The sequence below is a fragment of the Ochotona princeps genome, chromosome 24 (genome assembly GCF_030435755.1).
Source record: "Ochotona princeps isolate mOchPri1 chromosome 24, mOchPri1.hap1, whole genome shotgun sequence".
Lineage (NCBI taxonomy): Eukaryota > Metazoa > Chordata > Mammalia > Lagomorpha > Ochotonidae > Ochotona > Ochotona princeps.
The window spans coordinates 7,067,576-7,095,294 of NC_080855.1; the positions used below are offsets into that span (position 1 = coordinate 7,067,576).

The 27,719-nt window shown below is 66.8% G+C and overlaps 1 protein-coding gene across 2 annotated transcripts; it reads left to right on the top strand.

The window, feature by feature from the left end:
* The first annotated feature begins 1,789 nt into the window (after positions 1-1,789).
* Positions 1,790-27,147, top strand: INTS1 (integrator complex subunit 1). 2 transcript variants are annotated; one of them, XM_058680619.1, is made up of 46 exons: positions 1,790-2,007; positions 2,543-2,830; positions 3,866-4,062; positions 4,144-4,281; positions 4,387-4,546; positions 4,648-4,753; positions 4,860-5,046; positions 5,129-5,274; positions 5,429-5,570; positions 6,573-6,749; positions 6,853-6,961; positions 7,352-7,472; positions 8,041-8,118; positions 8,482-8,639; positions 8,750-8,846; positions 12,406-12,497; positions 12,615-12,675; positions 13,387-13,584; positions 13,814-13,943; positions 15,005-15,184; positions 16,256-16,405; positions 16,718-16,897; positions 16,969-17,073; positions 17,417-17,584; positions 17,779-17,890; positions 18,218-18,379; positions 18,873-19,019; positions 19,092-19,190; positions 19,333-19,457; positions 19,717-19,971; positions 21,573-21,732; positions 21,820-21,960; positions 22,047-22,354; positions 22,729-22,859; positions 23,232-23,319; positions 23,399-23,625; positions 23,697-23,820; positions 24,316-24,449; positions 24,657-24,849; positions 25,547-25,674; positions 25,752-25,864; positions 26,176-26,289; positions 26,448-26,518; positions 26,624-26,715; positions 26,800-26,909; positions 26,981-27,147. In XM_058680619.1, exons 1-46 carry the CDS (start codon positions 1,950-1,952, stop codon positions 27,094-27,096), a joined length of 6,576 nt encoding a protein of 2,191 aa, XP_058536602.1. In that variant the 5' UTR covers positions 1,790-1,949; the 3' UTR covers positions 27,097-27,147. The 2 variants fall into 2 exon arrangements, with proteins under 2 accessions (XP_058536602.1, XP_058536601.1); XM_058680618.1 differs by having other exon boundaries at positions 4,648-4,752; positions 4,853-5,046.
* Positions 27,148-27,719: the final 572 nt, after the last annotated feature.

A 27,719-nucleotide genomic window follows, 5' to 3' on the forward strand; every position in this document is an offset into this window, starting at 1 on the left:
AGGGACCAGGAGGCACAGCACGCTCCTCAGAGTCGGTGTGGGTGCCTTCAGCCCAAGGCCACGCACCCACACCCCAAATCAGTGCACCGGAAGGCTGGCTTGATAAAAGTGCACCCGGTGGGGGCTGTGGAAGGCTGCCTGAGACTACGGTGGGTGGTCCCTGGATGCTGGGACACATGGCAGGCAGCAGGGGTCAGAGGGCAGGGTGAAGCAGCTTTGCTTAGTGGGGTCCCTGCAGAGGCAGATCTGCAAGAAAGGCTGCTGAACTGGAGGGCCTCCTAGCATATGCGTCTCCCACCCAGGTCTGGATGTAGCCAGGGAGGCTGCACCCCATGGGGACCCCACTCCAAGGGAGCCATCATTGCTGAGGGAGGGGGAAGAGTGCCCAGCCCAGGAGGGGCTGTCACTGGGGGTGGCTGGAGGGAGGAGGAGAGGAGTATCAAGGGTCCGTGGACAGGCCCTGTGAGTGGCGGGCAGCAGCAGGGGTCCCCAGGGCCCCCTGGGAGACGCAGCCCCGCTGGGTCCAGAAAGCAGACACAGCAGCTGCTTCCAGGCCCAGGGCAGTTACACCACAGGCAGCTGTGGGTCTGCAGGCTGCAGTACCACCTGCTCTCTTCCTGCTCTGAAATGGGGGCCAGGAGCACCCCGCACACAGTCAGTGGGGCAGGGCCTTGGAGGGGTGGCATCCCAGGCCCACAGCAAGCACCTGTCACTCACGCATCCCATTGGTGGCCCAAAGCCAGATACCCATGTGATGGGCAGCTCGAGGGCCTGCACATGGCCCAAGGGTTGGCTTGTCAGTGAGGACGCTCATGTTCCCCACACAGCTACTGACCCCAGTTCTCTGCCAGTGTGCACTCTGAGTGACCATGGTGGTGCGTGGCCCAGGTGCTTGGGCCTCTGCACCCATGTGGGGGACTTGGAGGTGGCTCCTGGCTTCAGCCATTGCACTCATGTGGGGAATGAGCCAGTGGATGGAAGATCTCTCTCTCTGTAACTCTGCCTTTCAATAAAACATTCCACCTTGAAAATACAGACAGATATTGGGGTCCCACAGAGGTGGGGGCTGGCAGGCCATCTTCCAGCATAAGCCAGATGAGGTGGAGGAGTGGCCATGGGAACATATAGGAGCGCTTCCAATATAGGTACCAGGATGTGCGGAGGTGGGCAGGGTCTAGAGACAGTTGGGGAGGTGCCGGGTGGCGGCCGGGTGGCTGCAGGTTCCTGGGGTCTGTCCCCAGGCCCTGTTCCCTCCACCTGGCAGTGGACCTGAGGGCCACGACAGTCAGACCAGCTCCCGGGGCTTGAGGCGGCCAATGTGTGGTGCCAACTGGTCCAGCGCCCTCATTTCCTCCTCCCCAAGGGGGAACAGCCAGCGGAGAGCTGGGGCAGGGGAGGCTCGACTTGATGGAAAGACCTCCAAGGGGTGGGCACTGGACTGGAGCAGCAGGACCTGGGGACTTCATGGCAGGGAGTCCGACAGGGGAGAGGCAAACACCGTGAGGAGGCACACCCAGCAGCGGACAGCTGTGGCCGGCAGGGTGTCGTGGGTACTCGCTAAGTGCCAAGCACCACCACGGGCGGAGGCCCCCAGGCACCTGCGGCTGAGTGTCCAGGGCACCGTGCTAGGCGGCGCGGCAGGTGGACCCGAGGCCACCGGGGAAGCAAAGTGACCGGAAGCCGGTGCGCGGACACCTGCCGGACCCCCAGGCCGCCTCCCTGGCCTGGACACTGCGGCCCTCCCGCCAGCAGAGGGCGCCGCGCACCGGAAGCCGGCTCGGCGGGCGCACAGGGCTGTTTCCGGCTCGGGCGCTCGGGGCCGCGGGAGGCGGGAGGCGTGCGGGGCAGAGGCCGTCGGCGTGTCCTGCTCGTCCGGGCGGACGCCCGGCTCCCTGCTGGCCCGGAGGAGAGTGAGGGGCGAGCGGGGCCCGCAGCGGGCGGGGGCCGCCATGAACCGCGCCAAACCCGCCGCCGTGCGCAGGCCGAGCGCTGCCGCCAAGCCGTCAGGTGTGCCCGGAGAGGGGACGGCGGGAGCCCCGAAGGATGGACAGGGGGACGGATGGACGGGCGACGGGGGACAGATGGACGGGGGGACGAATGGATGGGGGACGGATGGAGGATGGGGGACAGATGGACGGGGGGACGGGAGGATGGACGGGGGACGGATGGATGGGGGACGGGGGACAGATGGAGGATGGGGGATGGACGGATGGACGGGGGATGGGGAAGTGGAGACGGGGACACACGGGGGACTCTGGGGGATGGATGGAGGACGGATGGACAGGGGGACGGCAGACGGACGGGGGAACACGAGGACAAGGGGCTGGACAGGGAGCGGACGGGGGACAGATGGAGGATGAGGATGGATGGACATGGGGACGGGGGATGAGGGGGACGGGGGATGAGGGGGACAGAGGACGGGGGGATGAGGGGCTGGGGAACGGGGGAGCTGGCAGAGCTCGGCCCCAGCACCTTGACCCCCGGCTGTCCCGCAACAACTGCCGCAGCTAGCAAGCCTTCCCCGGCCCGTCTCGTCCTGCAGGACACCCTCCGCCTGGAGACTTCATCGCCCTGGGCTCCAAGGGTCAGGCCAGTGAGTCCAAAAGCACATCCCTGCTGAAGCCGGCGCCCTCGGGCCTGCCGTCGGAGCGCAAGCGGGATGCGACGGCCGCGCTGTCCGGTGCCTCGGCGCTCACCGGCCTCACCAAGCGCCCCAAGCTCTCCTCCACGCCGCCACTCAGCGCCCTGGGCCGCCTGGCCGAGGCCGCCGTGGCCGAGAAACGCGCCATCTCCCCGTCCATCAAGGAGCCGTCGGTGCTGCCCATCGAAGGTGAAGTTGAGGCCGGGACCACCGGGGAGGGGACTCTGGGCAGGGCTCTGTGGCTGTTTGGAGCCCTGGGGTGCTGGGAGTGGCTAAGCCTGCGGGCTTAGTGGGCAGGGCAGGGATCCACAGGGCTGCCCAGCTGGGAGTTGCCTCTGCCTGAGGTGTCTGCCGCTGTGTGGGACTGACTGGCTCGGCCACCCCCACTCCAGCATGGGGTTTGAGCAGCGGGTGAGCTTGGGTGCTGCCACAGCTGCAGCCACTGTCTCCGGCTGCTGGGGTGTGCCAGGCCAAACAGAGGTGTCTGGATGGAGTGTAGGCGTTTGTCACAGCCCCGGTAATGGACAGCTGTGCTATCAGCAGGAGCACTGGGCTGCGCCGGGAGCTGGGTGGTGATGCCCGGAGCAGAGCCTGTGGGGCACGGCCTGCTGAGCAGGGCTGTGGGGGGTGGATGTGGACAGGCAGGGACAGGCAGGGCGCTGTGCCCGATGCAGCTGGAAGACAGGCCTGTGGGCACCCCAAAGGCTCATGGAAAGTGGAGTGGCGAGCTGAGCACCTTGTCCAGGACACCCTGAACTCCGTGCGTGGGCCTGTCATGCCGCTGCTTGGGAGGATCAGCTGGGAGGAAACAGTGGGGCTGAGGTGGGAGCCAGCTGACCTGGGGTTCAGAGACCCTGGGTGGGGCAGGTGTGCCGAGTGGGGGAGAGGAGGGGCAGCAGGCACATTAGAGACAGACGAGGGTGGCTAGAATGGAAGAGGAGGGTGCTGAGTGAGACTGGTGAGCGAGCTGACTGGGTCCTCCTAGGGGTGCATCCAGCTGGGGGGTCGTCCACCTGGAGGGGCTGTTCCGCCTGAAGCGTGTGTCCGCCTTGGGGGTTCTGCCTGGAGCATGTGTCTGCCTGAAGGGGGTGTTTACCTGGGGGGCATCTGCACCCTGGCCCCTGGGACCAAATTTGCCGGAGGTGGGGTGTGTACCCAGCGGGTGCCAGCTGCCTCCCCGGGCCCCTCTGCCCTCGGGTGCCCTCTCACTTCCTGTGCCTCCAGTGCTGCCCACGGTGCTGCTGGATGAGATTGAAGCCGCTGAGCTGGAGGGTAACGATGACCGCGTGGAGGGCGTGCTGTGCGGGGCGGTGAAGCAGCTGAAGGTGACGCGGGCCAAGCCCGACAGTGTACTGTACCTGAGCCTCATGTACTTGGCGAAGATTAAGCCGAACATCTTCGCCACGGAGGGCGTTATTGAGGTGGGCTGCCCTCCGGCTGCGCCCTGTGAGCGGCCACGCGTGTGTGCGTGCGTGCGTGTGTGCAACCCACCTCTCCCGCAGGCCCTGTGCAGCCTCCTGCGGAGGGATGCCTCCATCAACTTCAAGGCCAAGGGCAACAGCCTGGTGTCTGTGCTGGCTTGCAACCTGCTCATGGCTGCATACGAAGAGGACGAGAATTGGCCCGAGACCTTTGTCAAGGTGGGTCGCCTCTCGGGGACGCCGGGAGTGGAGTGGGTGAGCTGGCAGGAGAAGAGGGCGCCCGTGTGCCCCCAGCCTGGCCTGAGGAGAGGGCTGTTGACCCAGGTTTACATTGAGGACTCGCTGGGGGAGCGCATCTGGGTGGACAGCCCGCACTGCCGCATGTTCGTGGAGAATATCCAGACGGCCTTTGGCACCAAGATGCCCCCCAAGAGTGTGTTGCTGCAGGGCGAGGGGGCGCGTGGCGGCGGGGACCCTGGAGCTGGTGAGAGCTGCGGTGTGGTGTGGTGTGGGGCGGGGGACTGGGTGCCCTGCCCGCCCGCTGGCCCAGGGGGACCCTGCAGGAGCCTCTCCACACATGTGCAGGGAGCAGCCCACACCCCTCGCTGGCTGAGGAAGAGGAGGGCCAGACGGAGCTGCTGGTGGCTGAGGAGAAGCTGAGCCCAGAGCAGGAGGGCCAGCTCATGCCCAGGTGGGTATGCACATGGCTCAGATCCCAGGCTGCTGCCGTGTGGGGGCGGGCGGGCGGACGCCGTGCGCACAGCCTCCCTCCCTCCGCCTCCCCCCGTCGGGCCTAGGTACGAGGAGCTGGCGGAGAGCGTGGAGGAGTATGTGCTGGACGTGCTGCGCGACCAGCTCAACCGACGGCAGCCCATCGACAGCGTCTCCCGGAACCTGCTGCGTCTGCTCACCTCCACCTGCGGCTACAAGGAGGTGCGCCTTATGGCCGTGCAGAAGCTCGAGATGTGGCTGCAGAACCCCAAGGTATGTTGTGGCGGGGGTCCCCGGGAGCTCTGCGGGCCTCGCCCCGGTGCTGAGGAGCCCGACCTTGCCTCGCTGCCCGCAGCTGACCAGGCCTGCGCAGGACCTGCTGATGTCCGTGTGTATGAACTGCACCGCGCACGGCCCCGAGGACACCGACGTCATCTCCCACCTCATCAAAATCCGCCTCAAGCCCAAGGTCCTGCTGAACCACTACATGCTGTGTGTTAGGTGGGTGCAGCGGGGTGTTGGGTGGCACGGGGGCACCCGCCGAGGGGTGCAGCGGGGTGCTGGACGGCACGGGGGCACCTGCTGAGGCCCTGCCGCCTGCTGGGCTGTGTCTGGGGGCCTCTGCTCAGGCGTGCTGCTTGCTGGCTGTGTGCAGGGAGCTGTTGGCCGCTCACAAGGACAACCTGGGCACCACCATCAAGTTCGTGATCTTCAACGAGCTTTCCAACGCCCGGAACCCCAACAACATGCAGACCCTGTACACGGTGCTGCAGCACAGCTCAGAGCTGGCACCCAAGGTGGGCCGGAGCACAGCCGCCGCGCCCCCGCTCTTGTCCCTCCATGGCCCTGGGCAGGCAGGGGCATTCAACACACGTTCCTGCTGTCGTCCCCGAGCCCTGCAGCTGCTCCCTGAGTGCAGACCTCCGGTTCCGTCTGTAGGGCCCCTTGGGCTCAGGCGTCTCTGCTGAACAAAGAACCTGGCAGTATGGCCGCGTGCTAGGAAGTGGTGGTCATTGAAGGCCTGGAAGGTCACTGATGGCTGGCTGTCAGCTCCCGGACCTCCGTGGCCCTGCTGTGGGAAGTAGTGGTCATTGAGGGCCTGGAAGGTCACTGATGGCTGGCTGTCAGCTCCCGGACCTCCGTGGCCCTGCTGTGGGAAGTAGTGGTCATTGAGGGCCTGGAAGGTCACTGATGGCTGGCTGTCAGCTCCCGGACCTCCGTGGCCCTGCTATGGGAAGTAGTGGTCATTGAAGGCCTTGCTGGAGCCCGTGGGTTTCAGCTGCCAGTGGGTGGTTGGGGGTGGGTGGGATAGTTGCTGTGCCCTGCCCAGGAACACCCCTCCACCAGCCCCTGTGCCCTCCTGCCCTGGCCTCAGACCAGGCGCTTGTTATTTTTATTTACTTTTGTTGGAAAAGCAGATTAGCAGAGAGAAGGAGAAACAGAAAGATCTCCCATTTGCTGGTTCACTCCCCAAGTGGCCTCAGCGGCCAGAGCTGAGCTGATCCAACGCCAGGAGTCAGGAGCTTCTTTTGGTCTCCCACTCGCGTACAGGGTCCCATAGTCTTGAGCCATCCTCTGGTGCTGTCCCAGGCTGCCAGCAGGGAAGTAGCAGGGTATTGGAACAGCCGGGACATGAACCAGTGCCCACTTGGGACCCTGGTGCTTGGAGGTGGAGGATGAGCCAGTTGAGCTGTTGTGCCTGCAGGGAGCCCCTTGGTGCTGGCGCCCTGCCTGGGCCCCGGGGAGCCGGGGGCAGGGCCTGGGGGGCGCCTATGGCAGCTGTGTGCTCTTCTGTCCAGTTCCTGGCCATGGTCTTCCAGGATCTGCTGACCAGCAAGGACGACTACCTGCGGGCGTCGCGGGCGCTGCTGCGCGAGATCGTGAAGCAGACGAAGCATGAGGTCAACTTCCAGGCCTTCTGCCTGGGGCTCATGCAGGAGCGCAGGGAGCCGCAGCACCTCGACATGGAGTTTAAGGTGCCCGGGCCTGGGCGGCTGCGGGGACAGCCCCGGGCTCTCATGGCCCTGGAGCGGGGTCGGGGCAGGCCCTCCGTGCCCAGCCCCGCCTCCTGTGCCGCAGGAGCGGTTTGTGGTCCACATCACAGACGTGCTTGCCGTGTCCATGATGCTGGGCATCACGGCCCAGGTGAAGGAGGCTGGCGTCGCCTGGGACAAAGGAGAGAAGAGGAGTAAGGCCGCGGGGTCAGGCCTGGTGTGGGGTGAGGGAGGGCCCCGTCCCGGGAGCTGCCATCCGCGCCCTGGGCCTGCCCCTCCACGAAGGCACCCTGCTCCTGTGGCGTTTCCCTGACTCAGCAGGAGGCAGGGAGCAGGGTGCCAGCCAGCAGCTTGCCTCTACGAGGTCCTGGGGGACGTGCCTGCTGAGGGGCTGGCAGGAGGGTGTCCGAGGAGTCCCGTCCCCTGCTCCCGGGTTCACACGGGCCTTGGCCTGGCCATGCTGGTGCTCGCCTGGGCCCTGGTGTGCGGTTCCCTTCGTAGTGTGTGGCCTGCACTGGGGGGTCAGGGAAGGCGCGGGCGCTGCCCCCATAGCCGCGACGCTGAGCGGGTGCCGTCTGCCGCAGACCTCGAGGTGCTGCGCTCCTTCCAGAACCAGATCGCAGCCATCCAGCGGGATGCCGTCTGGTGGCTCCACACCGTCGTCCCCTCCATCAGCAAGCTCGCCCCCAAGGACTACGTGCACTGGTATGGCCCGTGAGGTCAGCTCAGGGTGCCCAGCTGCTCCCGTGGGAGTCCTGTGCTGGGGAGGCCGGGCCCCTGCTGGCGCTGTGTGCTGCACGGTGGGGCCCGGGCCCCTGCTGGCGCTGTGTGCTGCACCGTGGAGGCCGGGCCCCTGCTGGCGCTGTGTGCTGCATCGTGGAGCCCGGACCCCTGCTGGCGCTGTGTGCTGCACGGTGGAGGCCGGGCCCCTGCTGGCGCTGTGTGCTGCACCGTAGAGGCCGGGCCCCTGCTGGCGCTGTGTGCTGCACCGTAGAGGCCGGGCCCCTGCTGGCGCTGTGTGCTGCACGGTGGAGCCCGGGCCCCTGCTGGCGCTGTGTGCTGCACCGTAGAGGCCGGGCCCCTGCTGGCGCTGTGTGCTGCACGGTGGGGCCCGGGCCCCTGCTGGCGCTGTGTGCTGCACGGTGGGGCCCGGGCCCCTGCTGGCGCTGTGTGCTGCACGGTGGGGCCCGGGCCCCTGCTGGTGCTGTGTGCTGCACGGTGGGGCCCGGGCCCTTCCTGGCGCTGTGTGCTGAATGGCAGTCCTGTCTCCCAGCCTGCACAAGGTGCTCTTCACTGAACAGCCCGAGACCTACTACAAGTGGGACAACTGGCCGCCTGAGAGTGACCGCAAGTAAGCAGGGGAGCGTGCTGGGGGACCTGGGGCCGCCCAGGCTCTGCCAGGGCCCCTCCACTTCCGGGGTTCAGCACACTGTGCCCCTGTTGTCCCTGACACACCAGGTCACCGGCTGCCCAGAGGGTCCCCCAGCCCGGGCTGCTGCTCAGGCTCTGAGTTCTCCTGCCACACCCCGCCAGCTCCAGGAGGGTCTGTCTGTGCCCAGCGGACTCCAGGCGGCCTGGAGAGGACCAGGCCTCTCCCACGGGAGCAGCAGGGACCGGGGACTTGCCACACAAATCCCTCCCTGCCTGGACCAGATCCTGCCCGGGGAGGGGGAGTGTGTGGCGTGGGGACCTGACAGCCTTCCTGTGCCCCCAGCTTCTTCTTGCGCCTCTGCTCTGAGGTGCCCACCCTGGAGGACACGCTCATGCGCATCCTGGTCATCGGGCTGTCCCGGGAGCTCCCGCTCGGCCCTGCGGACGCCATGGAGCTGGCCGACCACCTGGTGAAGCGAGCTGCGGCTGTGCAGGCCGATGGTAACGGGCCCTGGGCTCCCGGGGGTTTTGTTGGGGGTTCCACGTGCAGCGTGGGGTCTTGGTCCCCGGGGTCTGGCCGAGAGCCGAGACGAAGTGTCCTTGGGCTTCAGATGTGGAAGTGCTGAAGGTGGAGAGGGTCCAGCTGATCGATGCCGTGCTGAACCTGTGCACGTACCACCACCCCGAGAACATCCAGCTCCCGCCCGGGTAAGCTGCTGTGCCGCGTGCCCCGAGGCCCTGGCCCTCCCCGGTTGGGCTGCACAGCGGGGGCTGCTGCTGCTCCGCCGACGTCACTCATGTGCAGCCGGGGGCCAGCCCTCTGCAGCCTTCGTGGAACGCCCTCCCCTGCTGCGCAGCCCTCGTCCCTGCTCTGTCTCCCCATGGCTGCTTGGTAGAAGTGGACTCCTGCAGGACGTGGGCACTGTGACTGCGGCCTTGCTGGGGGTGGCTGGACAGGGCCGTCGGTGGCCAGGCATGTGCCAGCACTCGGTCCTGGGGTCTGGCTGACCGACGTGCGGATGTGACGGTCAGCGCCCTACTTGCTGCCGTGTGAGTGTCCACACCTAGGGGTGGGACGGCCATTGCGTGTGCTGGGCGTGTGCTGGATTCTTTGGGTGTCAGTACATAGGGCTGAGACACCAGACTATGTGCTGGACTCTGAGTGTGACAGATGGCAGGGGACAGAGTGAGCGTCCTGGTCAGGTGGAGCTCCGAGTCCACGCGGATGGCAGGGGCTGTGTCCCCGAGCCTCCCCAGGCGTTGCCAGGGGCTGGGGTGGACAGAGCAGTCAGGGCTCAGAGCACACTGCTGCGGACCCTTCTTGTACAGCTGGCACCGCCCATGGCCTTGCCCAGGGAGCACGGGCCGCCCCCTGCTGAGCTGGGCTGGGGCTATCTCGGCTTGGTCTCCACTGGGTGACACCGGGACCTTTCCTGAGCTCACTGGTCTGTTTGGAGTCAGTTCTGAGTTGATTCTTTTTTTCAAAGAAATATTATTTTCAGTTTGGTTTATTTGAAAAGGCAAAGGGGCAGGTGGGGCATAGCAAGTCAAGCTTCCACCTACAATGCCGGCCTCCAGATGGCGCCAGTCTGTGTCCCGCTGCTCTACTTGGGCTCCAGCATCCTGCTCTTGGCCGGGGAGAAGCAGAGATCTGGCCCCCTGCACCCTGGGGGGCCTAGATGAAGCCTGGTCCTGCTGGCAGTGAGCTAGTGGATGCAAGAGCTCTTTCTCTGTAACTTCTGAAGTAAGCCTTAAGAAAACGTCCTGGCGACAGAGCTTCTGTCTGCCAGCTCGCTCGGCCCACAGCAGCTGGAGCTGGGCCAGCCAGGAGCCAGAAGTTGCATGCGGGTGGCAGGGGCCTGGGTGCCGGCACCACCAGCCCGCCTGCCAGGTGAGTGTGAGCTGGTGCTGGGAACCAGGTGTCGGCCCGTTTGGCTGGGAGTGCGGCACAGACCCTCCTCAGACCTGTGCTTAGGAGTGCCACCTCCGCCCGTGTCGTGTGGTGGAGTCCTGCTGTCTGGGACCCCAGGCTCCTAAGCTTGTACCCCTTCTGTGGATGTCGCATTAGGTCTTAGGTTTGAGTTAACATTTGTGTCTGCAGTGAGGTGGGTGTCTGGATCTGTTCTGATATGGGGTCCTGCTGCTGAGGAGACCCCTCTAGGTCCTCATCAGAAGTCACGGGACAGGTGGGCCCCTGTTGGCCGTCAGTGGGGTTGGTCTGCCCTACCCTGCACTTGGCCTCCGTCGCTCCAATGTTGTGCTGGGTCTCAAAGCCAGCGCGTGGGAGGCCCAACCTGTTCCTTTTCAGCTCGACCTTGGCCGTGTGGAGTCCTGGCATTTCCATGGGCATTGTGGGGTTGCCACCTTGGTTTCTGCACAAGCTGGAGTTGGGCTGTTCGCAGTGGTGCGCACGTCCCTTTGGGTGTGTGGCCGCGTCAGCAGTGTTGCTGCTTGCACTCCTTGGGCAACTTGGGTTTCCTGTGTCGATCCTTAATTTCGCCCCGTCTCCATATTCCCGAGTTGATTTGTCCTGTGTGCCATGCTGTTCCTGCAGCCATGCCGTGCCCTGGGTGCTGGGCTTCTGTGCGGTCCAAAGGGGAGGCGTCGGTCTGAGCATGCTCCTGGGCAGAGTTAGGACTGTCAACCCCCAGTCCCGCTCCACAGACGCCAGGCAGGCTTAGAGAGCATCAGGAATGGCCTGGACCTTGGATGAGAGGGCAGCCTGTATGTTGCTGTCTGCAGTGTGTGTGCGCACAGTGGACAGGCGGCCCGTGTGCAGTGTGTGTGTGTGTGGACAGGCAGCCCGTGAGCAGTGTGTGCGCACAGGGGACAGGCGGCCCGTGAGCAGTGTGTGTGTATGTGGACAGGCGGCCCGTGAGCAGTGTGTGTGTGTGTGTGGACAGGCAGCCCGTGAGCAGTGTGTGTGTGTGTGTGTGGACAGGCAGCCCGTGTGCAGTGTGTGTGTATGTGGACAGGCAGCCCGTGTGCAGTGTGTGTGTATGTGGACAGGCAGCCTGTGAGCAGTGTGTGTGTGTGTGTGTGTGTGGACAGGCAGCCCGTGAGCAGTGTGTGTGTGTGTGTGTGGACAGGCAGCCCGTGAGCAGTGTGTGTGTGTGTGTGGACAGGCAGCCCGTGAGCAGTGTGTGTGTGTGTGTGGACAGGCAGCCCGTGTGCAGTGTGTGTGTGTGTGTGTGGACAGGCAGCCCGTGTGCAGTGTGTGTGCGCACAGGGGACAGGCAGCCCGTGTGCAGTGTGTGTGTGTGTGGACAGGCAGCCCGTGAGCAGTGTGTGCGCACAGGGAACAGGCGGCCCGTGAGCAGTGTGTGTGTGTGTGTGTGGACAGGCAGCCCGTGAGCAGTGTGTGTGTGTGTGGACAGGCAGCCCGTGTGCAGTGTGTGTGTGTGTGGACAGGCAGCCCGTGTGCAGTGTGTGCACAGTGGACAGGCAGCCTGTATGCAGTGTGTGTGTGGACAGGCAGCCCGTGTGCAGTGTGTGTGTGCACAGTGGACAGGTGGCCCGTGAGCAGTGTGTGTGTTTGTGGACAGGCAGCCCGTGTGCAGTGTGTGTGTGCACAGTGGACAGGCGGCCCGTGAGCAGTGTGTGTGTTTGTGGACAGGCAGCCCGTGTGCAGTGTGTGTGTGCACAGTGGACAGGCGGCCCGTGTGCAGTATGTGTGTTTGTGGACAGGCAGCCCGTGTGCAGTGTGTGTGCGCACAGGGGACAGGCGGCCCGTGTGCAGTGTGTGTGCGCACAGGGGACAGGCGGCCCGTGTGCAGTGTGTGTATGTGGACAGGCGGCCCGTGTGCAGTGTGTGTGTATGTGGACAGGCTAGCTGTTGCCGGCTGAGCAATTGCACACAGTGAAGGTGGGTTTGTTGGAGCTTTTTGTTGCATTATTTCAAAATGGTTGTTTTTGTTCATCTGATAGAAAGTCATTATCTGTCATTGCCTGTAGGCTTCAAGGCTGGAACCCCGTCCGCGTCTCCATGGGGTTGGCAGGGCCAGGCACTTCGTTGCACCCCGTGTCCTGGGGTGGGCACCCCGTGTCCTGGGTGGGTCCATGGGCAGCTCAGGCAGGATTGCACTCTGACATGGGGTGTGGGCATTGCTGTGTGTGTTCGCTTATGTGTTTGAGAGATCTGTGCGCTCCCCAAATGCCCTGACCCCGTAGAGTCCTTCAGGCAGCCACATGGAGGTCCATCTCAGGGCATCTGCTGGGGCCGTCTCCTCTCCCTGCTTAACCAGTACCCAGTTTCTGCCTCTTCCAGGTACCAGCCCCCGAACCTCGCCATCTCCACCCTGTACTGGAAGGCCTGGCCCCTGCTGCTGGTGGTCGCTGCCTTCAACCCAGAAAATATTGGTGAGCCCCTGGCCGCTACTCTTCCTCCGGGTTGGCTCCGACCGGGGCTTGGCTTAGGCGTGGCCCAGGATTGCTACATGGCTCCTGGGCCCAGTTCCTCGCTTTTCTTGCCCCTAGGCCTCGCCGCCTGGGAGGAGTACCCCACCCTCAAGATGCTCATGGAAATGGCGATGACTAAGTAAGTAGGTGCCCCGTCGCCCGCAGGGACAGGGTGGGGGACGGTGAGCGACGGGGCAGGGACAGGGTGGGGGACGGTGAGCGACGGGGCAGGGACAGAGTGGGGGACAGGTGGGGGATGGGATGGGGCTGTGCTCAGAGCAGCAGGCCTGTGGTAGGTCTGGCCCCTGGCTGTTGCCAGGTGGGCTCTCCATGTCTCGGGTGGGCTGGTGTCTTGGGCGGCACTTGGGCTGCCAGCTGGAGTGACCCGCGAGAGGCTCAGCTGGAGGAAGTGACCAGATACCTCCTGCCATGGGTTGGGAAGGGCCCAGTAAGGCCTCACCTACGGCTGCCTGGGACGAGCCGCTGGCACCGGTGAGCAGCCTAGCCCAGGTGGGGAAGCTGGGGAGTGGTGGGCTCCAGCCCACTCAGCAAGGGCACTGCGTGGGGACAGGGAGATATGGCTGTGGTGTCCCTGCCCCTGGGATCCTCGGCAAGAGGGCGCCTGCCAGGGCGCAGGGAGAGTGGGTCCCGGCCTGGCAGCGCCTGGGCCTGAGGGTGTGTCTGCTGCCTTGGGCAGTGGAGTACAGCAAGCTGCACTCCCAGGACCAAGGCCACCTGGTCCCGGGATAGCCCAGCCCCGGTGGGGCCAGCAAGTGCCAGCAGATCCTGGGTCCTCTCCCTGGAGCCCTGCGAGCTGTCCAGTGTGACGAGGTGTCTGCTTGCTCCACAGCAATTACTCGTACCCGCCGTGCACCCTGACGGACGAGGAGACCCGTGCAGAGATGGTGAGCCGGGAGCTGCAGCTCTCCCAGCGTGAGAAGCAGGAGATCCTGGCCTTCGAGGGCCACCTGGCCGCCGCGTCCACCAAGCAGACCATCACGGAGAGCAGCAGCCTGCTGCTGTCACAGCTCACCAGCCTGGACCCCCAGTACGCTCTTCCTGGTGCCCGGTGGACACGCGCGTAGTGCCAGGCGTGGGCGTGGGTGTGGGTGGATGTGGAGGGGCCTGGGGGGGGCCGGCCGTGTGGCCCTGCCCTGCGTCTCCAGATGCTGAAGCTAGGCTGGGAGTGGTGAGGCCTTCGGCTTGGGCTCCACAGCAGGGCCGGGGGTTACCCCGAGTGTGGCTTTCTGATACACATTTATCTTTGTGACCTACAGGGGCCCCCCCCGGAGGCCACCTCCCCATATCCTGGAGCAAGTAAAAGGCCTCAACCAGTCCCTCCGCCTAGGGCACCTGCTCTGTCGGAGCCGCAACCCCGACTTCCTCCTTCACATCATCCAGAGGCAGGTGAGCTGAGGCCCTGGGGCTCTGACGTCATGACAGGGCTGGACTGGGGGATCTGACGTCATGACAGGGCTGGGCTGGGGGATCTGACGTCATGACAGGGCTGGACTGGGGGTTCTGACGTCATGACAGGGCTGGGCTGGGGCTCTGACGTCATGACAGGGCTGGACTGGGGGTTCTGACGTCATGACAGGGCTGGACTGGGGGTTCTGACATCATGACAGGGCTGGACTGGGGATCTGACGTCATGACAGGGCTGGACTGGGGGCTCTGACGTGGTGACAGGGCTGGGCTGGGGGCTCTGACGTCATGACAGGGCTGGGCTGGGGGCTCTGACGTCATGACAGGGCTGGGCTGGGGGCTCTGACGTGGTGACAGGGCTGGGCTGGGGGCTCTGACGTTATGACAGGGCTGGACTGGGGCTCTGACGTCATGACAGGGCTGGACTGGGGGCTCTGACGTCATGACAGGGCTGGGGGATCTGATGTCATGACAGGGCTGGGCTGGGGGATCTGACGTCATGACAGGGCTGGACTGGGGCTCTGACGTCATGACAGGGCTGGGCTGGGGCTCTGACGTCATGATAGGGCTGGACTGGGGGCTCTGATGTCATGACAGGGCTGGACTGGGGGCTCTGACGTCATGACAGGACTGGACTGGGGGATCTGATGTCATGACAGGGCTGGACTGGGGGCTCTGACGTGGTGACAGGGCTGGACTGGAGTTCTGACGTCATGACAGGGCTGGGCTGGGGCTCTGACGTCATGACAGGGCTGGGGGCTCTGACGTGGTGACAGGGCTGGACTGGGGCTCTGACGTCATGACAGGGCTGGGCTGGGGGCTCTGACGTCATGACAGGGCTGGGGGCTTTGATGACATAACAGGGCTGGGCTGGGGGATCTGACGTCATGACAGGGCTGGGCTGGGGAATCTGACGTCATGACAGGGCTGGGCTGGGGGCTCTGACGTGGTGACAGGGCTGGGCCGAATGCACCTGCACCCACTCTTTAGGGGAGCTGGGCCGAGGTGGGCAGGGCTTGGATCGCCTGCTCTGTTCCCTCCAGGCCTCTTCACAGTCCATGCCCTGGCTCGCCGACCTGGTGCAGTCCAGCGAGGGCTCCCTGGACGTGCTGCCCGTGCAGTGCCTGTGCGAGTTCCTGCTGCATGACGCTGCTGACGATGCTGCCTCCTGCGAGGAGGAAGAGGAGGGCGAGAGCAAAGAACAGAAGGCCAGGAGGCGGCAGGTAGCCCCGTCCTCCCCAGCTCCCATCGCCACACCCTGTGCACCCGGCCCCCCCGGCCCTGGCACCCTGTGCACCCGACCCCATGTCCCCCATACCCTGTGTACCCGGCCCCACGTCCCCATACCCGGCCCCCTGGTCTCCACACCCTGCCCACCGGCCCGGTGTGCTCCACACCTTGCCTAAATGGCCCATTGTTCTCTGCACCCACCCAGTCCCCCAGCCTCCGTGCCCTGCCTGCCCTTCCTGCCTGGCCCCCCGTCCTCTGCACCCTGCCCACCGGCCCTGTGTGCTCCACACCTTGCCTAACTGGCCCATTGTTCTCTGCACCCACCCAGTCCCCCAGCCTCCATGCCTGCCTGCCCATCCTGCCTGGGCCCCCCATCCTCCGCACCCTGCCCACCCGGCCCCCCGGCCTCCGCACCCATCCTGCCCATCCTACCTGGTCCCCCATCCTCCGCACCCTGCCCACCCGGCCCCCCAGCCTCCGTGCCCTGCCTGCCCATCCTGCCTGGTCCCCCATCCTCCGCACCCTGCCCACCCGGCCCCCGGCCTCCGTGCCCATCCTGCCCATCCTGCCTGGTCCCCCATCCTCCGCACCCTGCCCACCCGGCCCCCGGCCTCCGTGCCCATCCTGCCCATCCTGCCTGGTCCCCCATCCTCCGCACCCTGCCCACCCGGCCCTCCGGCCTCCGTACCCATCCTGCCCATCCTGCCTGGTCCCCCATCCTCTGCACCCTGCCCACCCGGCCCCCGGCCTCCGTGCCCTGCCTGCCCATCCTGCCTGGTCCCCCATCCTCTGCACCCTGCCCACCGGCCCCCGGCCTCCGTGCCCTGCCTGCCCATCCTGCCTGGTCCCCCATCCTCCGCACCCTGCCCACCGGCCCCCGGCCTCCGTGCCCTGCCTGCCCATCCTGCCTGGTCCCCCGTCCTCCGCACCCTGCCCACCCGGCCCCCGGCCTCCGTGCCTGCCTGCCCATCCTGCCTGGGCCCCCATCCTCCGCACCCTGCCCACCCGGCCCCCGGCCTCCGTGCCTGCCTGCCCATCCTGACAGCCCTCTCCCCTGCTCTCAGAGGGAGCAGAAGCAGCAGCAGCTGCTGGGCCGCCTGCAGGACCTGCTGCTGGGCCCCAAGGCTGACGAGCAGACCACGTGTGAGGTGCTTGACTACTTCCTGCGGCGCCTCAGCTCCGCGCAGGTGGCCTCCCGGGTGCTGGCCATGAAGGTGGGTGCCAACCCTCTGCCCATGTCTTACACTGGCATGTGCTCTGTCTGAGCCAGCATGTGGCTGCCACAGCCTGGCCTGTCTTCCCCTCCTGGTCTGGTGCCCCTTCCTGGGGGCAGAGGGATGGGATGCTGCCCGGGGTCATGAGCCATCCACCTGCCTGCTGTCACGTGGGCTGGCCAGCGGCTTCCAGGGACCTGCTGTGTTGCTTGTTCTCTGAGAGGTGCCCAGTGACAGGCAGGTGGGCCTCGCCTGTGGAGCTGTGCTCCTCTCGGGGCCTGGGGCACTGAGCTTGCGTCCGTCTGTGTGCAGGGCTTGTCGCTGGTGCTGTCAGAGGGCAGCCTGCGGGATGGCGAGGACCGGGAGCAGCCCCCCGAGGAAGAGCCGGGGGCTGTGGACGTGCTGCAGGGCTACCAGTGGCTGCTGCGGGACCTGCCGCGGCTGCCCCTGTTTGACAGCGTCAGGACCACCACCGCACTGGCACTGCAGCAGGTGCGTGTACCCCGGGGCAGGGTGGGCACTGGGGCAGTCCTGTGCGGGCCAGCTCACCCCCTGCCTCTCAGGCCATCCACATGGAGACGGACCCGCAGACCATCAGCGCCTACCTGGTCTACCTGTCGCAGCACACGCCTGTGGAGGAGCAGGGCCCACACAGCGACCTGGCCCTGGTGAGTTGCTGGCCGCGGGCATGGAGGGCACTACAGCTCCACATGCCGGCCTGTGCTGGGACCTGGCGGGGAGACTGGGAAGGGGCTCCTTGCTGGCCTGGGGTGGCAACCGCAAGCGATATGTAGGGGCTGTCGGCTGGGGCCGCTGCCTTTTGTCCTGTGGTTCGGGTGGTGCCCTGCTGCCTGCCGTAGCACCCACGTCCAGGGCTTTTCTGGGCCAAGTCCCCTCTCCCCCACCCCCGGGAGCCTGCGGCATGGGGCTGTGCCCCTGTCCCTCTTTGGCTGCCGCTGGAGGTGGGGCTGGGGTCCCGGCAGCTACCCGTGGCTCTTTACCTCCGTGCAGGACGTGGCCCGGCTGGTTGTGGAGCGCTCTACCATCATGTCCCACCTCTTTGCCAAGCTCTCCTGCAGTAACACGTCCGATGCGGTGCTGAGCGCACTGCTGGCCATCTTCTCCCGCTACGTGCAGCGCATGCGCAAGAGCAAGGAGGGCGAGGAAGTCTATAGCTGGGTGAGGCGCCCCGGCCGCCAGGTCCTCACCCCAACTCTGACCCCACCCGCTGGGCCCTCACCCCAGCCCTCACCTTAGCCCTCACCCCACCCTGCCGGGCCGTCACCCCACCCCTCACTCCAGCCCTCACCCCACCCTGCCGGGCCCTCACCCAGTCCTCACTCCAGCCCTCACCCCGGCCCCTTTTCCTGCAGTCCGAGTCCCAGGACCAGGTGTTCCTGCGCTGGAGCAGCGGGGAGACGGCCACCATGCACATCCTTGTGGTCCATGCCATGGTCATCCTCTTGACGCTCGGCCCCCCCCGCAGTGAGTGGCTAGGGGTGGAGGGGCCGTCCAGGCGGCTGGAGACCCCTGTGGGGGTCCTGGCCTCGGGACTTGCTGGTCACCGCAGCTGGCTGGCCGCCCTCCCTCCCTCTTAGTTGTCACATCCCTGAATAGAGGACTGGGGATCCATCCCTGCTGGGGACCATGTGCTGTACCCAAGCGCAGGGCCCCAGATGGGCAGCTGCCTCTGCTGGGTAGGACCTCCCCAAAGGAGGGCCTTGGCCATGGCCACACTGAGCCTCTTGCTGGGGAGCAAGGGTTGCCGCTGGCATCCGGGGTGTCCCTGCTCACCTGCCGTCCTTCCTGAAGCTGGAGACGAGGAGTTCCGGGCCCTGTTGGACATCTGGTTTCCAGAGAAGCAACCCCTGCCCACGGCCTTCCTGGTGGACACATCCGAAGAGGCCCTGCTGCTGCCCGACTGGCTGAAGCTGCGCATGATCCGCTCGGAAGTTCCTCGTCTTCTGGACGCAGGTGCCAGTCCAGTCCAGGCACCAGTCACCAGTCACCAGCTGGGCCTGGCCGAGGACGGGGAGTCGGGACAGGGACATGGGCTTGTAGTGGGCAGGAAGGACCCAGTCCTGAGAGCTCCTTGGGGACTGTAGGAGGTTGGTGTGAGGGGAGCCAGCTGCCTGCAGGGAGAGCCACAATGCCCTGTGTGGGGATGGGGCGTCCCACAGTGCTGCCCGTCCAAGGCGAGGCACCTTGGTCACCGAGCAGCCCAGGCGAGGGGGTGCGGACTCAGGCCCCCGGGGCGGTCACCGAGGCCCAGGCGAGGGGGTGCGGACTCAGGCCCCCGGGGCGGTCACCGAGGCCCAGGCGAGGGGGTGCGGACTCAGGCCCCCGGGGCGGTCACCGAGGCCCAGGCGAGGGGGTGCGGACTCAGGCCCCCGGGGCGGTCACCGAGGTCCAGGCGAGGGGGTGCGGACTCAGGCCCCCGGGGCGGTCACTGAGGCCCTGCCCTCAGCCCTGCAGGACCTGGAGCCCCAGCAGCTGCTGCTATTTGTCCAGTCCTTTGGCATCCCTGTGTCCAGCATGAGCAAGCTGCTGCAGTCCCTGGACCAGGCGGTGGCCCACGACCCCCAGACGCTGGAGCAGAGCATCGTGGACAAAAGTGCGTATACGACCTTGGCGGGGGCTGCTGTGGGAGGGCGCCGCCCCCTGAGCTCCGGCTGCTGTCCTGCAGATTACATGGCTCACCTGGTCGAGGTTCAGCACGAGCGAGGTGCTTCTGGTGGCCAGACGTTCCACTCCCTGCTCACCGCCTCCCTGCCCGCCCGCCGAGGTACCTGCCCCCTCCCTGCCGCACTCTGGCTGTTTCCTGGTAGATGTTTGCCTCTGACTCCTTCCTGTGGTCTGAGGGAGGCCTGGGGCGGGGAGCTCGCCTGCTGGAGTCTCCAGCCAATGGCAGTGCCCTTTCCCTGCAGACAGCATGGAGGCCCCAAAGACCAGGAACAGCCCCGAGCAGCCTGCGGGCCAGGGGAGGATCTGGGCCGGGACTCAGGTGCGGGTACTCGGCCCTGAGGACGACCTGGCCGGCATGCTCCTGCAGGTATGGGCTCCGTGGCCAGGCCCTGCTGGCACACACCTCTCGGGGGAGGGGTGGACCCTGCCCGCACACAGACCCCTCTGCCGACCTGCTCCTCCCTGGGGGAGAAACAGGTGGGGCATTTGAGGGCTCGGGATGCCCACGACCCACCAGGAGTCTTGGGGTTTGGGTCCCACATGAGTCAGCAGGGAACTGGCGAGGGGTGACTCTGGCCTGGGCCATGTGGGGTGCCCTCCCGCCTGACACCTCCTCACTGTTCCAGGTCTTCCCGCTGAGCCCTGATGCACGCTGGCAGAACTCCAGTCCCCGGCCCCTGGCCCTGGCACTGCAGCAGGCCCTGGGCCAGGAGCTGGCCCATGTGCGCCAGGGGAACCCTGAGGTGGCAGGCGTCACAGTGCGCCTGCTACAGGCCCTGGCCACGTTGCTGAGCTCGCCGCATGCTGGCGCCCTGGCCATGGCCATGCACCGCAGCCACTTCCTGTCCTGCCCACTGCTGCGCCAACTCTACCAGTACCAGGTGTGTGGGAACGCTGTCTTTGTGGCTCTGGGTCCTCTTTCCTGCATGCCTGAAGGAAGCTGCTCGGGCTGCCTTGCCACCTTGCTGCTTCCCTTTTAAGATGGGTTTATTTGAAAGGTAGAGTGTGAGAGCGGGTCTTCCGTTCACTCATGACATGGCTTGTTAAGGCTGGCCTGGCCCAGATCAGAGCCACGAGCCCTGGCCCGGCCTCCCACATGGCTGGACTGGGCCCGGCCAGAGCCAGGAGCCAGGAGCCAGCAGCCCCGGCCCGGCCTCCCACATGGCTGGACTGGGTCAGACTGGAGCCAGGAGCCAGGAGTGCCTGGCCTGGCTTCCCACATGGCTGGATTGGGCCAGGCCAGAGCCAGGAGCCAGGAGCCCCAGCCCGGCCTCCCACATGGCTGGACTGGGCCCGGCCAGAGCCAGGAGCCAGGAGCCAGGAGCCCCAGCCCGGCCTCCCACATGGCTGGACTGGGCCAGGCCAGAGCCAGGAGCCAGGAGCCAGGAGCCCCAGCCCGGCCTCCCACATGGCTGGACTGGGCCAGGCCAGAGCCAGGAGCCAGGAGCCAGGAGCCCCAGCCCGGCCTCCCACATGGCTGGACTGGGCCAGGCCAGAGCCAGGAGCCAGGAGCCCCAGCCCGGCCTCCCACATGGCTGGACTGGGCCAGGCCAGAGCCAGGAGCCAGGAGCCCCAGCCCGGCCTCCCACATGGCTGGACTGGGCCAGGCCAGAGCCAGGAGCCAGGAGCCCCAGCCCGGCCTCCCACATGGCTGGACTGGGCCAGGCCAGAGCCAGGAGCCAGGAGCCCCAGCCTGGCCTCCCACATGGCTGGATTGGGCCAGGCCAGAGCCAGGAGCCAGGAGCCCCAGCCCGGCCTCCCACATGGCTGGACTGGGCCAGGCCAGAGCCAGGAGCCAGGAGCCCCAGCCCGGCCTCCCACATGGCTGGACTGGGCCAGGCCAGAGCCAGGAGCCAGGAGCCCCAGCCCGGCCTCCCACATGGCTGGACTGGGCCAGGCCAGAGCCAGGAGCCAGGAGCCAGGAGTGCCTGGCCTGGCTTCCCACATGGCTGGACTGGGCCAGGCCAGAGCCAGAAGCCAGGAGCCAGGAGCCAGGAGCCCCGGCCCGGCCTCCCACATGGCTGGATTGGGCCAGGCCAGAGCCAGAGCCAGGAGCCAGGAGTGCCTGGCCTGGCTTCCCGCATGGCTGGACTGGGCCCGGCCACAGCCAGGAGCCAGGAGCCAGGAGCCCCGGCCCGGCCTCCCACATGGCTAGCAGAGGCCTGAGTGCTGGGCATCTTCTGCTCCCAGGTAGCTCAGCAGCAGCTGGGCCAGAAGTGGAGCAGCGGTGGCTCCAGTGGCATGCTGCTGTGGGCTGTGGGCCCCTTTTATCTTCTCGGGGTGGCAGTGGCCTTCTGCACACCTGTCATGCCTGCCACTTGGCGCAGGATCTTAGCGCGTGGTCCTGGTCGGCCCGTGATGTGCGGGGCTCATGTGGGTCCCTGTGAAGTGGCCCTGCAGGGACATGTGACACGGTGGCCCCGCAGCCCCTCCGTCTGCCCTGAGGCCTGGTGGGGGTTCACCCGCTGCCTCCCTCCCGCAGCGCTGTGTGCCCCAGGACACCGGCTTCTCCTCACTCCTCCTCAAAGTGCTGCTGCAGCTGCTGCAGTGGCTGGAGGGCCCAGCTGCCGAGGACGGGCCCTTCCGGGCCCAGCTCAAGCAGCTCGCCGCCCACTTCTCCGCAGGACACAGGATCAGCGGCGGTGAGGGCAGGGTCGGGGTGCAGTGGGCGGCCGGGTGGTGTGAGGGGCGCAGCCTGGGCAGTGGTGCTCACCCAGGCCGCCTCTCAGTGCGCAGTGGGCTGCTGCACCTGGCCGAGGCCCTGGCTTTCCGCCGGGACCTGGAGGTGGTGGGCCCCACTGTGCGGGCTGTCATCGCTGCTCTCCAGGCGGGAGGGCAGCACAGCGTGGAGCCTGAGCTCATCAGCAAAGGTATGGCCGGCCCCGGCAGGGACAGCCCTCTCCCGGCGCGGCCCCCCAGCCCCGCTGAGCCCGGCCCCCTCTTGCCTGTCATGCAGTGCTACGAGGCCTCATTGAGGTGAGGTCCCCCCACCTGGAGGAGCTGCTGACGGCTCTGTTCTCGGCCGGCACGGATGCCGCCGCCCCCCTGGTGGCCACAAAGCCTGTGGTGGTGGTGAGCTCGCTGTTGCTGCAGGAGGGGGAGCTGCCCGCCGTGGGCAGGCAGGACGCTGATGGTGGCAGCCCGGAGCCCACGCGCCTGGGCCCCTCATCAGGGCTGCTGGTGGACTGGCTGGAGATGCTGGAGCCTGAGGTGGTCAGCAGCTGTCCCGACCTACAGCTGAAGCTGCTTTTCTCCCAGGGGAAGGTAGGTGGGGTGAGGGGCGCCTGGCCTAGGGGGCAGCACGGATCCCGGGTGCCCATGGGGCTGCAGCAGGCCCAGGAGGCGTCCAGCCTGATACTCGTGCATGTCCCCTTTGGGCCACACTGATCTGGGTCCTGGGACAGGTTTTGGGTCGAGGTTTCCGGAGGAGCATGGAGGGGACGCAGAGGGAGTGTGGGTGTGATCCCATAGCAGCTCCCCAAGGGCAGGCAGGCCCCGAGTGTCAGCAGGAAGAGGGATGTAAATGCCCTGGCCCACCCCGTCTGGTCAGCCAGACCCCCTGGCCTGTGGGACTGATGAGGCCAGGTCACTGGAAAGCAGCTGAGCTGGCTAAGCTGAGGCCGTGGCTTCCTCCTCAGGGCAAAGGCCCCGCGGGCGTCCAGGTGCCATCCTTCCGCCCCTACCTCCTGGCCCTCTTCACACACCAGTCCAGCTGGCCCACGCTGCACCAGTGCGTCCGCGTCCTGCTGGGCAGCAGCCAGGAGCAGAGGTGAGTGCCTCTTGGTGGGGCCGTGCTCGCTGGGCAGCCTGCGCCCACGGCAAATCCTAACGGTCCTGTGTGTGCAGGGCACCCACTCCTGAGCAGTGTGCGTGAGCAGCTTCGAGGGAATGGGGCCAGAAGGCTCCTTAGGGGTCCAGAGCTCACCTGGGCTTTGCTATGGCTGCCTCGGCCCTGCCCACCAGGGTAGGAGCTTGGAGATGACACAGTCCCCAGCTCAGGTCATGCGCACCTGGAGGGCTGACCACGGTGTCGGGGACACATGAGGCATGGCTCTGCCTGCCCCTGCACCCTGAGCCGGGCAGGGGTGCCATCCCCGTCCACCTGGGAACTGCCCAGCCTCACCACGCTGCTTCCGTCCAGGTTCGACCCCTCTGCCTCGCTGGACTTTCTCTGGGCCTGCGTCCACGTCCCACGGATCTGGCAGGGCCGGGACCAGCGTACCCCACAGGTGGGCCCTGGGAGGGCGGCCCCGGGCAGGAGGGGCGCCCGCAGGTGCTGTGGTGCTGATGGAAAGACGCTCATTGCAGAAGCGGCGGGAGGAGCTGGTGCTGCGGGTCCAGGCGGCAGAGCTCCTCAGCCTGGTGGAGCTGATCCTGGCCGAGGCTGAGGCAAGGAGCCAGGACGGGGACGCGGCCGCCTGCTCCCTTCTGCAGGCCAGGCTGCCGCTGCTGCTCAGCTGCTGCCGAGGGCATGCTGAGGGCATCCGGAAAGTGACGGAGCACCTGACGGGCTGCATCCAGCAGTGGGGGGACAGGTGCGTGGTGCCCTGGGCGGCGGGTGGCGGCGGCGGGAGCTCCCCTGTGAGCCCTGTCTGCTCTCCCGCAGCACGCTGGGCAGGCGCTGCCAAGACCTACTGTTGCAGCTCTACCTGCAGAGGCCGGAGCTCCGGGGGCCTGTGCCCGAGGTCCCGCTGTGTGGCGAGGGGGCCACTGGCAGCAGCGTATGCAAGGTGAGGCCCTCGCCCTCCTGCCCTGCAGGCAGCTGTTCTCACTGTGGGGCACCTGAAGGCCCGGCTCTCCAAGGAGTCTTGGAGTGTGCCTCCACAGGCAGAGCCTGTCCTGTCCCTAGCCCCATCAGCCTCTGGGTGTGACAGGCATGGTGGGCTTGCCTCCTGGGAAGCCATCACTACCAAGGTGGGCCGGGGGAGGTGTCCTTGTACGCCCTGGAGCCCCCTCTGCCCATGTGCTCGCCGCGCCGTGGCCAGGCGGGCTGGTATGGTGCTCCTGGGAGAGCCTGGGCCTGAGAGCGGGTGCTAGCCGAGGCAGGGCGCCGAGCGGCTTCTCAGCCCAGAGGCACTGGGAGCTGCACTGTGTCCCTCAGCAAGATCAGCTGCCCACGTGGCCTGCTTGGGTCAAGGTTCCTGTGTGCAGGCTCCCCGCCCTCACCCCTGCCCCCAGCTGGACAGGCTGGCTGTGGACATGGCCCTCACACGTACTTTCCTCAGCTGGATGGACTCATTCACCGTTTCATCACACTTCTGGCGGACACCAGCGACTCCCGGGCATCCGAGAACCGAGTGGCTGATGCCAACATGGCCTGCAGGAAGCTGGCAGTGGCCCACCCCATCCTGCTGCTTAGGTGTGGCCTGGTCTCTGAGCCCGGGTGGGGGCAGCCACCACAGGGGACCCCAGCAGGAGACCTGCTGACCCTTGCCAGGGACCCTGCCTGTGGGTGGTCGCTTGTAGCTAGCTCCCCCTTTCTGGGGTACATGGTTCTGGTTGGGGTGCAGGTTGGAGCTGGCTGCCCTGGTCAGTGCTTCCTGGCTGAGGTCCCTGCTGTCCCCAGGCACCTGCCCATGATTGCTGCGCTCCTGCATGGCCGCACACACCTCAACTTCCAGGAGTTCCGGCAGCAGAACCACCTGACCTTCTTCCTGCACGTGCTGGGAGTGCTGGAGCTGCTGCAGCCCCAGGTGTTCCGCAGCGAGCACCAGGGGGCGCTCTGGGACTGCCTGCTCTCCTTCATTCGCCTGCTCCTGGTGGGTGTGCTGGCCAGGTCCTGGTCTGGGGGTCAGGGTCCGAGTGCAGCCACGTAACAGCCCCGGGTGGCTGGCTTCCATGTTGAGAGAAGCCAAGCACAGCCCTGGTGATGTACAGTTGGTGGCCCTTGTGCTTGGCCCTGTCCCCTCCTGCCCGGGCACCGAGTGTCTGCAGTGCCCCGTCCCCTCCTGCCCGGGCACCGAGTGTCTACACTGCCCCGTCCCCTCCTGCCTGGGCACCGAGTGTCTGCAGTGCCCCGTCCCCTCCTGCCCGGGCACCAAGTGTCTACAGTGCCCCGTCCCCTCCTGCCCGGGCACCGAGTGTCTGCAGTGCCCCCTCCCCTCCTGCCCGGGCACCGAGTGTCTGCAGTGCCCCGTCCCCTCCTGCCCGGGCACCGAGTGTCTGCAGTGCCCCGTCCCCTCCTGCCCGGGCACCGAGTGTCTACACTGCCCCGTCCCCTCCTGCCCGGGCACCGAGTGTCTGCAGTGCCCTGTCCCCTCCTGCCCGGGCACCGAGTATCTACACTGCCCCGTCCCCTCCTGCCTGGGCACCGAGTGTCTGCAGTGCCCTGTCCTCTCCTGCCTGGGCACCGCGCCCTGGGGACTGGCCGTGTGAGCGCTCAGCTCTACATGTGGCCAGGCGTGGCCCAGGGCTGTGCTGGCCATCACTGCCCAGGTCTGCCTGGTGTCTCCCCAGAACTACCGGAAGTCGTCCCGCCACCTGGCCCCTTTCATCAGCAAGTTTGCGCAGCTCATCCACAGGTACCTGACGAGCAACGCGCCCGCCGCGGTGTCCTTCCTGCAGCAGCACGCCGACCCGCTCCAGTGAGTGCCCCGCCCGGCCGCCCTGACTCGGCGCCCGCACAGCTGCCTCCCCTCGCCGACCCCAGCTCTTTCCGCAGCAACCTGTCCTTCGAGAACAGTGACCTTGTCATGCTGAAGTCGCTCCTGGCGGGGCTCAGCCTCCCCAGCACAGACGGCCGATCCGCCCGTGGCCTGGACGAGGAGGGCGAGGGTGAGTGGGTGCCGGGTGTCCCCCACATGGCAGCTCTTGGGGAGGCTTGGAAGTGGCGCTTAGGTCACCTGGAGTCTCCCGGTCCTCTCAGGGGCGCCTGCCTGGCTGCCTGCTCAGCCCTGTGCCCACCTGGGGCCCTCCCCTGCCCAGCGGGGCTGCCCTACAGCGAGGGCCCCATTGACAGCGTCTGCAGGCCGGGGGGCAGTGCCAGGGGCTTGGCAGGAGCACCGAGTCGGGCCATGCAGCCATGCTGCCCGAGGGCCTGCTGTGCCTTCATGTCCTTGGCCCTGGCTGGGCCCCGACCTTTGCAGACGAGCGCTCAGCCAGCTCACTGCCCCTGGTCAGCGTCTCCCTGTCCACTCCACTGACCGCAGCCGACATGGCGCCCTACATGAAGAGGCTGTCGCGTGGCCAGACGGTGGAGGGTGAGTGGGGCCTCTGCATGGCCTGCGAAGACCGCCGGCAGCGGCTGACCCAGCTCCCACCATGGGGTGCATGAGGGGCGGCCTCGGGGATGTCTGGGCCGTTGGGCTGGTTGCCCTGATGCCTGCGCAGGGCCCTCAGACTCCCCGTGCCTTCCTAGACCTGCTGGAGGTGCTGAGTGACGTGGAAGAGATGTCCCGGCGGAGGCCGGAGGTCCTTGGCTTCTTCTCGGTGAGCGAGTGGGTGGGCAGGCGGACGCCCTGTCCCCCTGTGCCATGTCCCCGAGGGTGAAGGTGCGGCGCTAGCTCACCTGGCTCTCCTGCCCCACCCTGCTAGACCAACCTGCAGCGGCTGATGAGCTCGCCTGAGGAGTCCTGCCGTGAGCTGGCCTTCAGCCTGGCCCTGCGCTCCATGCAGACCAACCCCAGGTGAGGCCAGGGCAAGGCTCTGCTGCAGCCACGGGGCTCCCGGGCAGGCACAGGGAGGAGGTGTCTGACGCGTCTGTCTTCCAGCATCGCAGCCGACTTCCTGCCCACGGTCATGTGCTGCCTGGGGAGCCGGGACCTGGAGGTGGTGCAGACAGCTCTCCGAAACCTGCCTGAGTACACGCTCCTCTGCCAAGGTGAGCCGCCCACCTACCACCCCCGGCCCTGACCTCTGAGCCCCTGACCCCTGACCCCGCGTCTCCCACAGAACATGCGGCTGTGCTGCTGCACCGCGCCTTCCTGGTGGGCATGTACGGACAGATGGACACCAGCCCCCAGATCTCCGAGGCCCTCAGGATCTTGCACATGGAGGCCGTCATGTGACCGTGCGTGCTCAGGCGCCTGGGCGTGTGCTGAATGAAGCGTTGAGCCCTGTGTGCCCGTCTGCTGTCCTGTGTTGCTCTGGGGTGGTGCCGATGGAGGCCAGGCCTGCACGGCCTGCCTGCCCTGTGGGGGCTCTGCCCAGGGGTCAGCCTCAGCAGGCCCCGGCCGGGCTTACCAATCTTCTCCCTCCCCAAAAGCCAGCAGGACCCAGCGGGCCTGGCCACATTGTGGAGCTGGTGGTGGGGCAGTCAGCAGCCATGATCCTGAACCCCGGTGCAGGAATGGGAGCAGGCCCCCTGCCTTGGGCTGCCCTGCCCGCCCCACCTGCCTTCCACCGCCAAAGGGCCCTCTGGTACCTGGAGGTGACGTGACCCCAGGCTGCCCAGGCTGGGTTCACGCCTGCTGCTGGGCCCCAGGAGGCCACCAGGGGGCACTGTGGCTTAGAGGACGGACACAGATGCTGCCCAGGGCCTGAGGTGGGCAGCAGCGCCCTGGCTGGGGGCCCATGACCTCCCCTGAGGGTCTCATGTCTGCCCAGCCCACCCCCGCAGCTCCAGGGACCAGGACCTGGGGTGGGGGACAAGAGGCAGAGACAGGAGCCAGCAATGGGGTGGCAGTGCCCA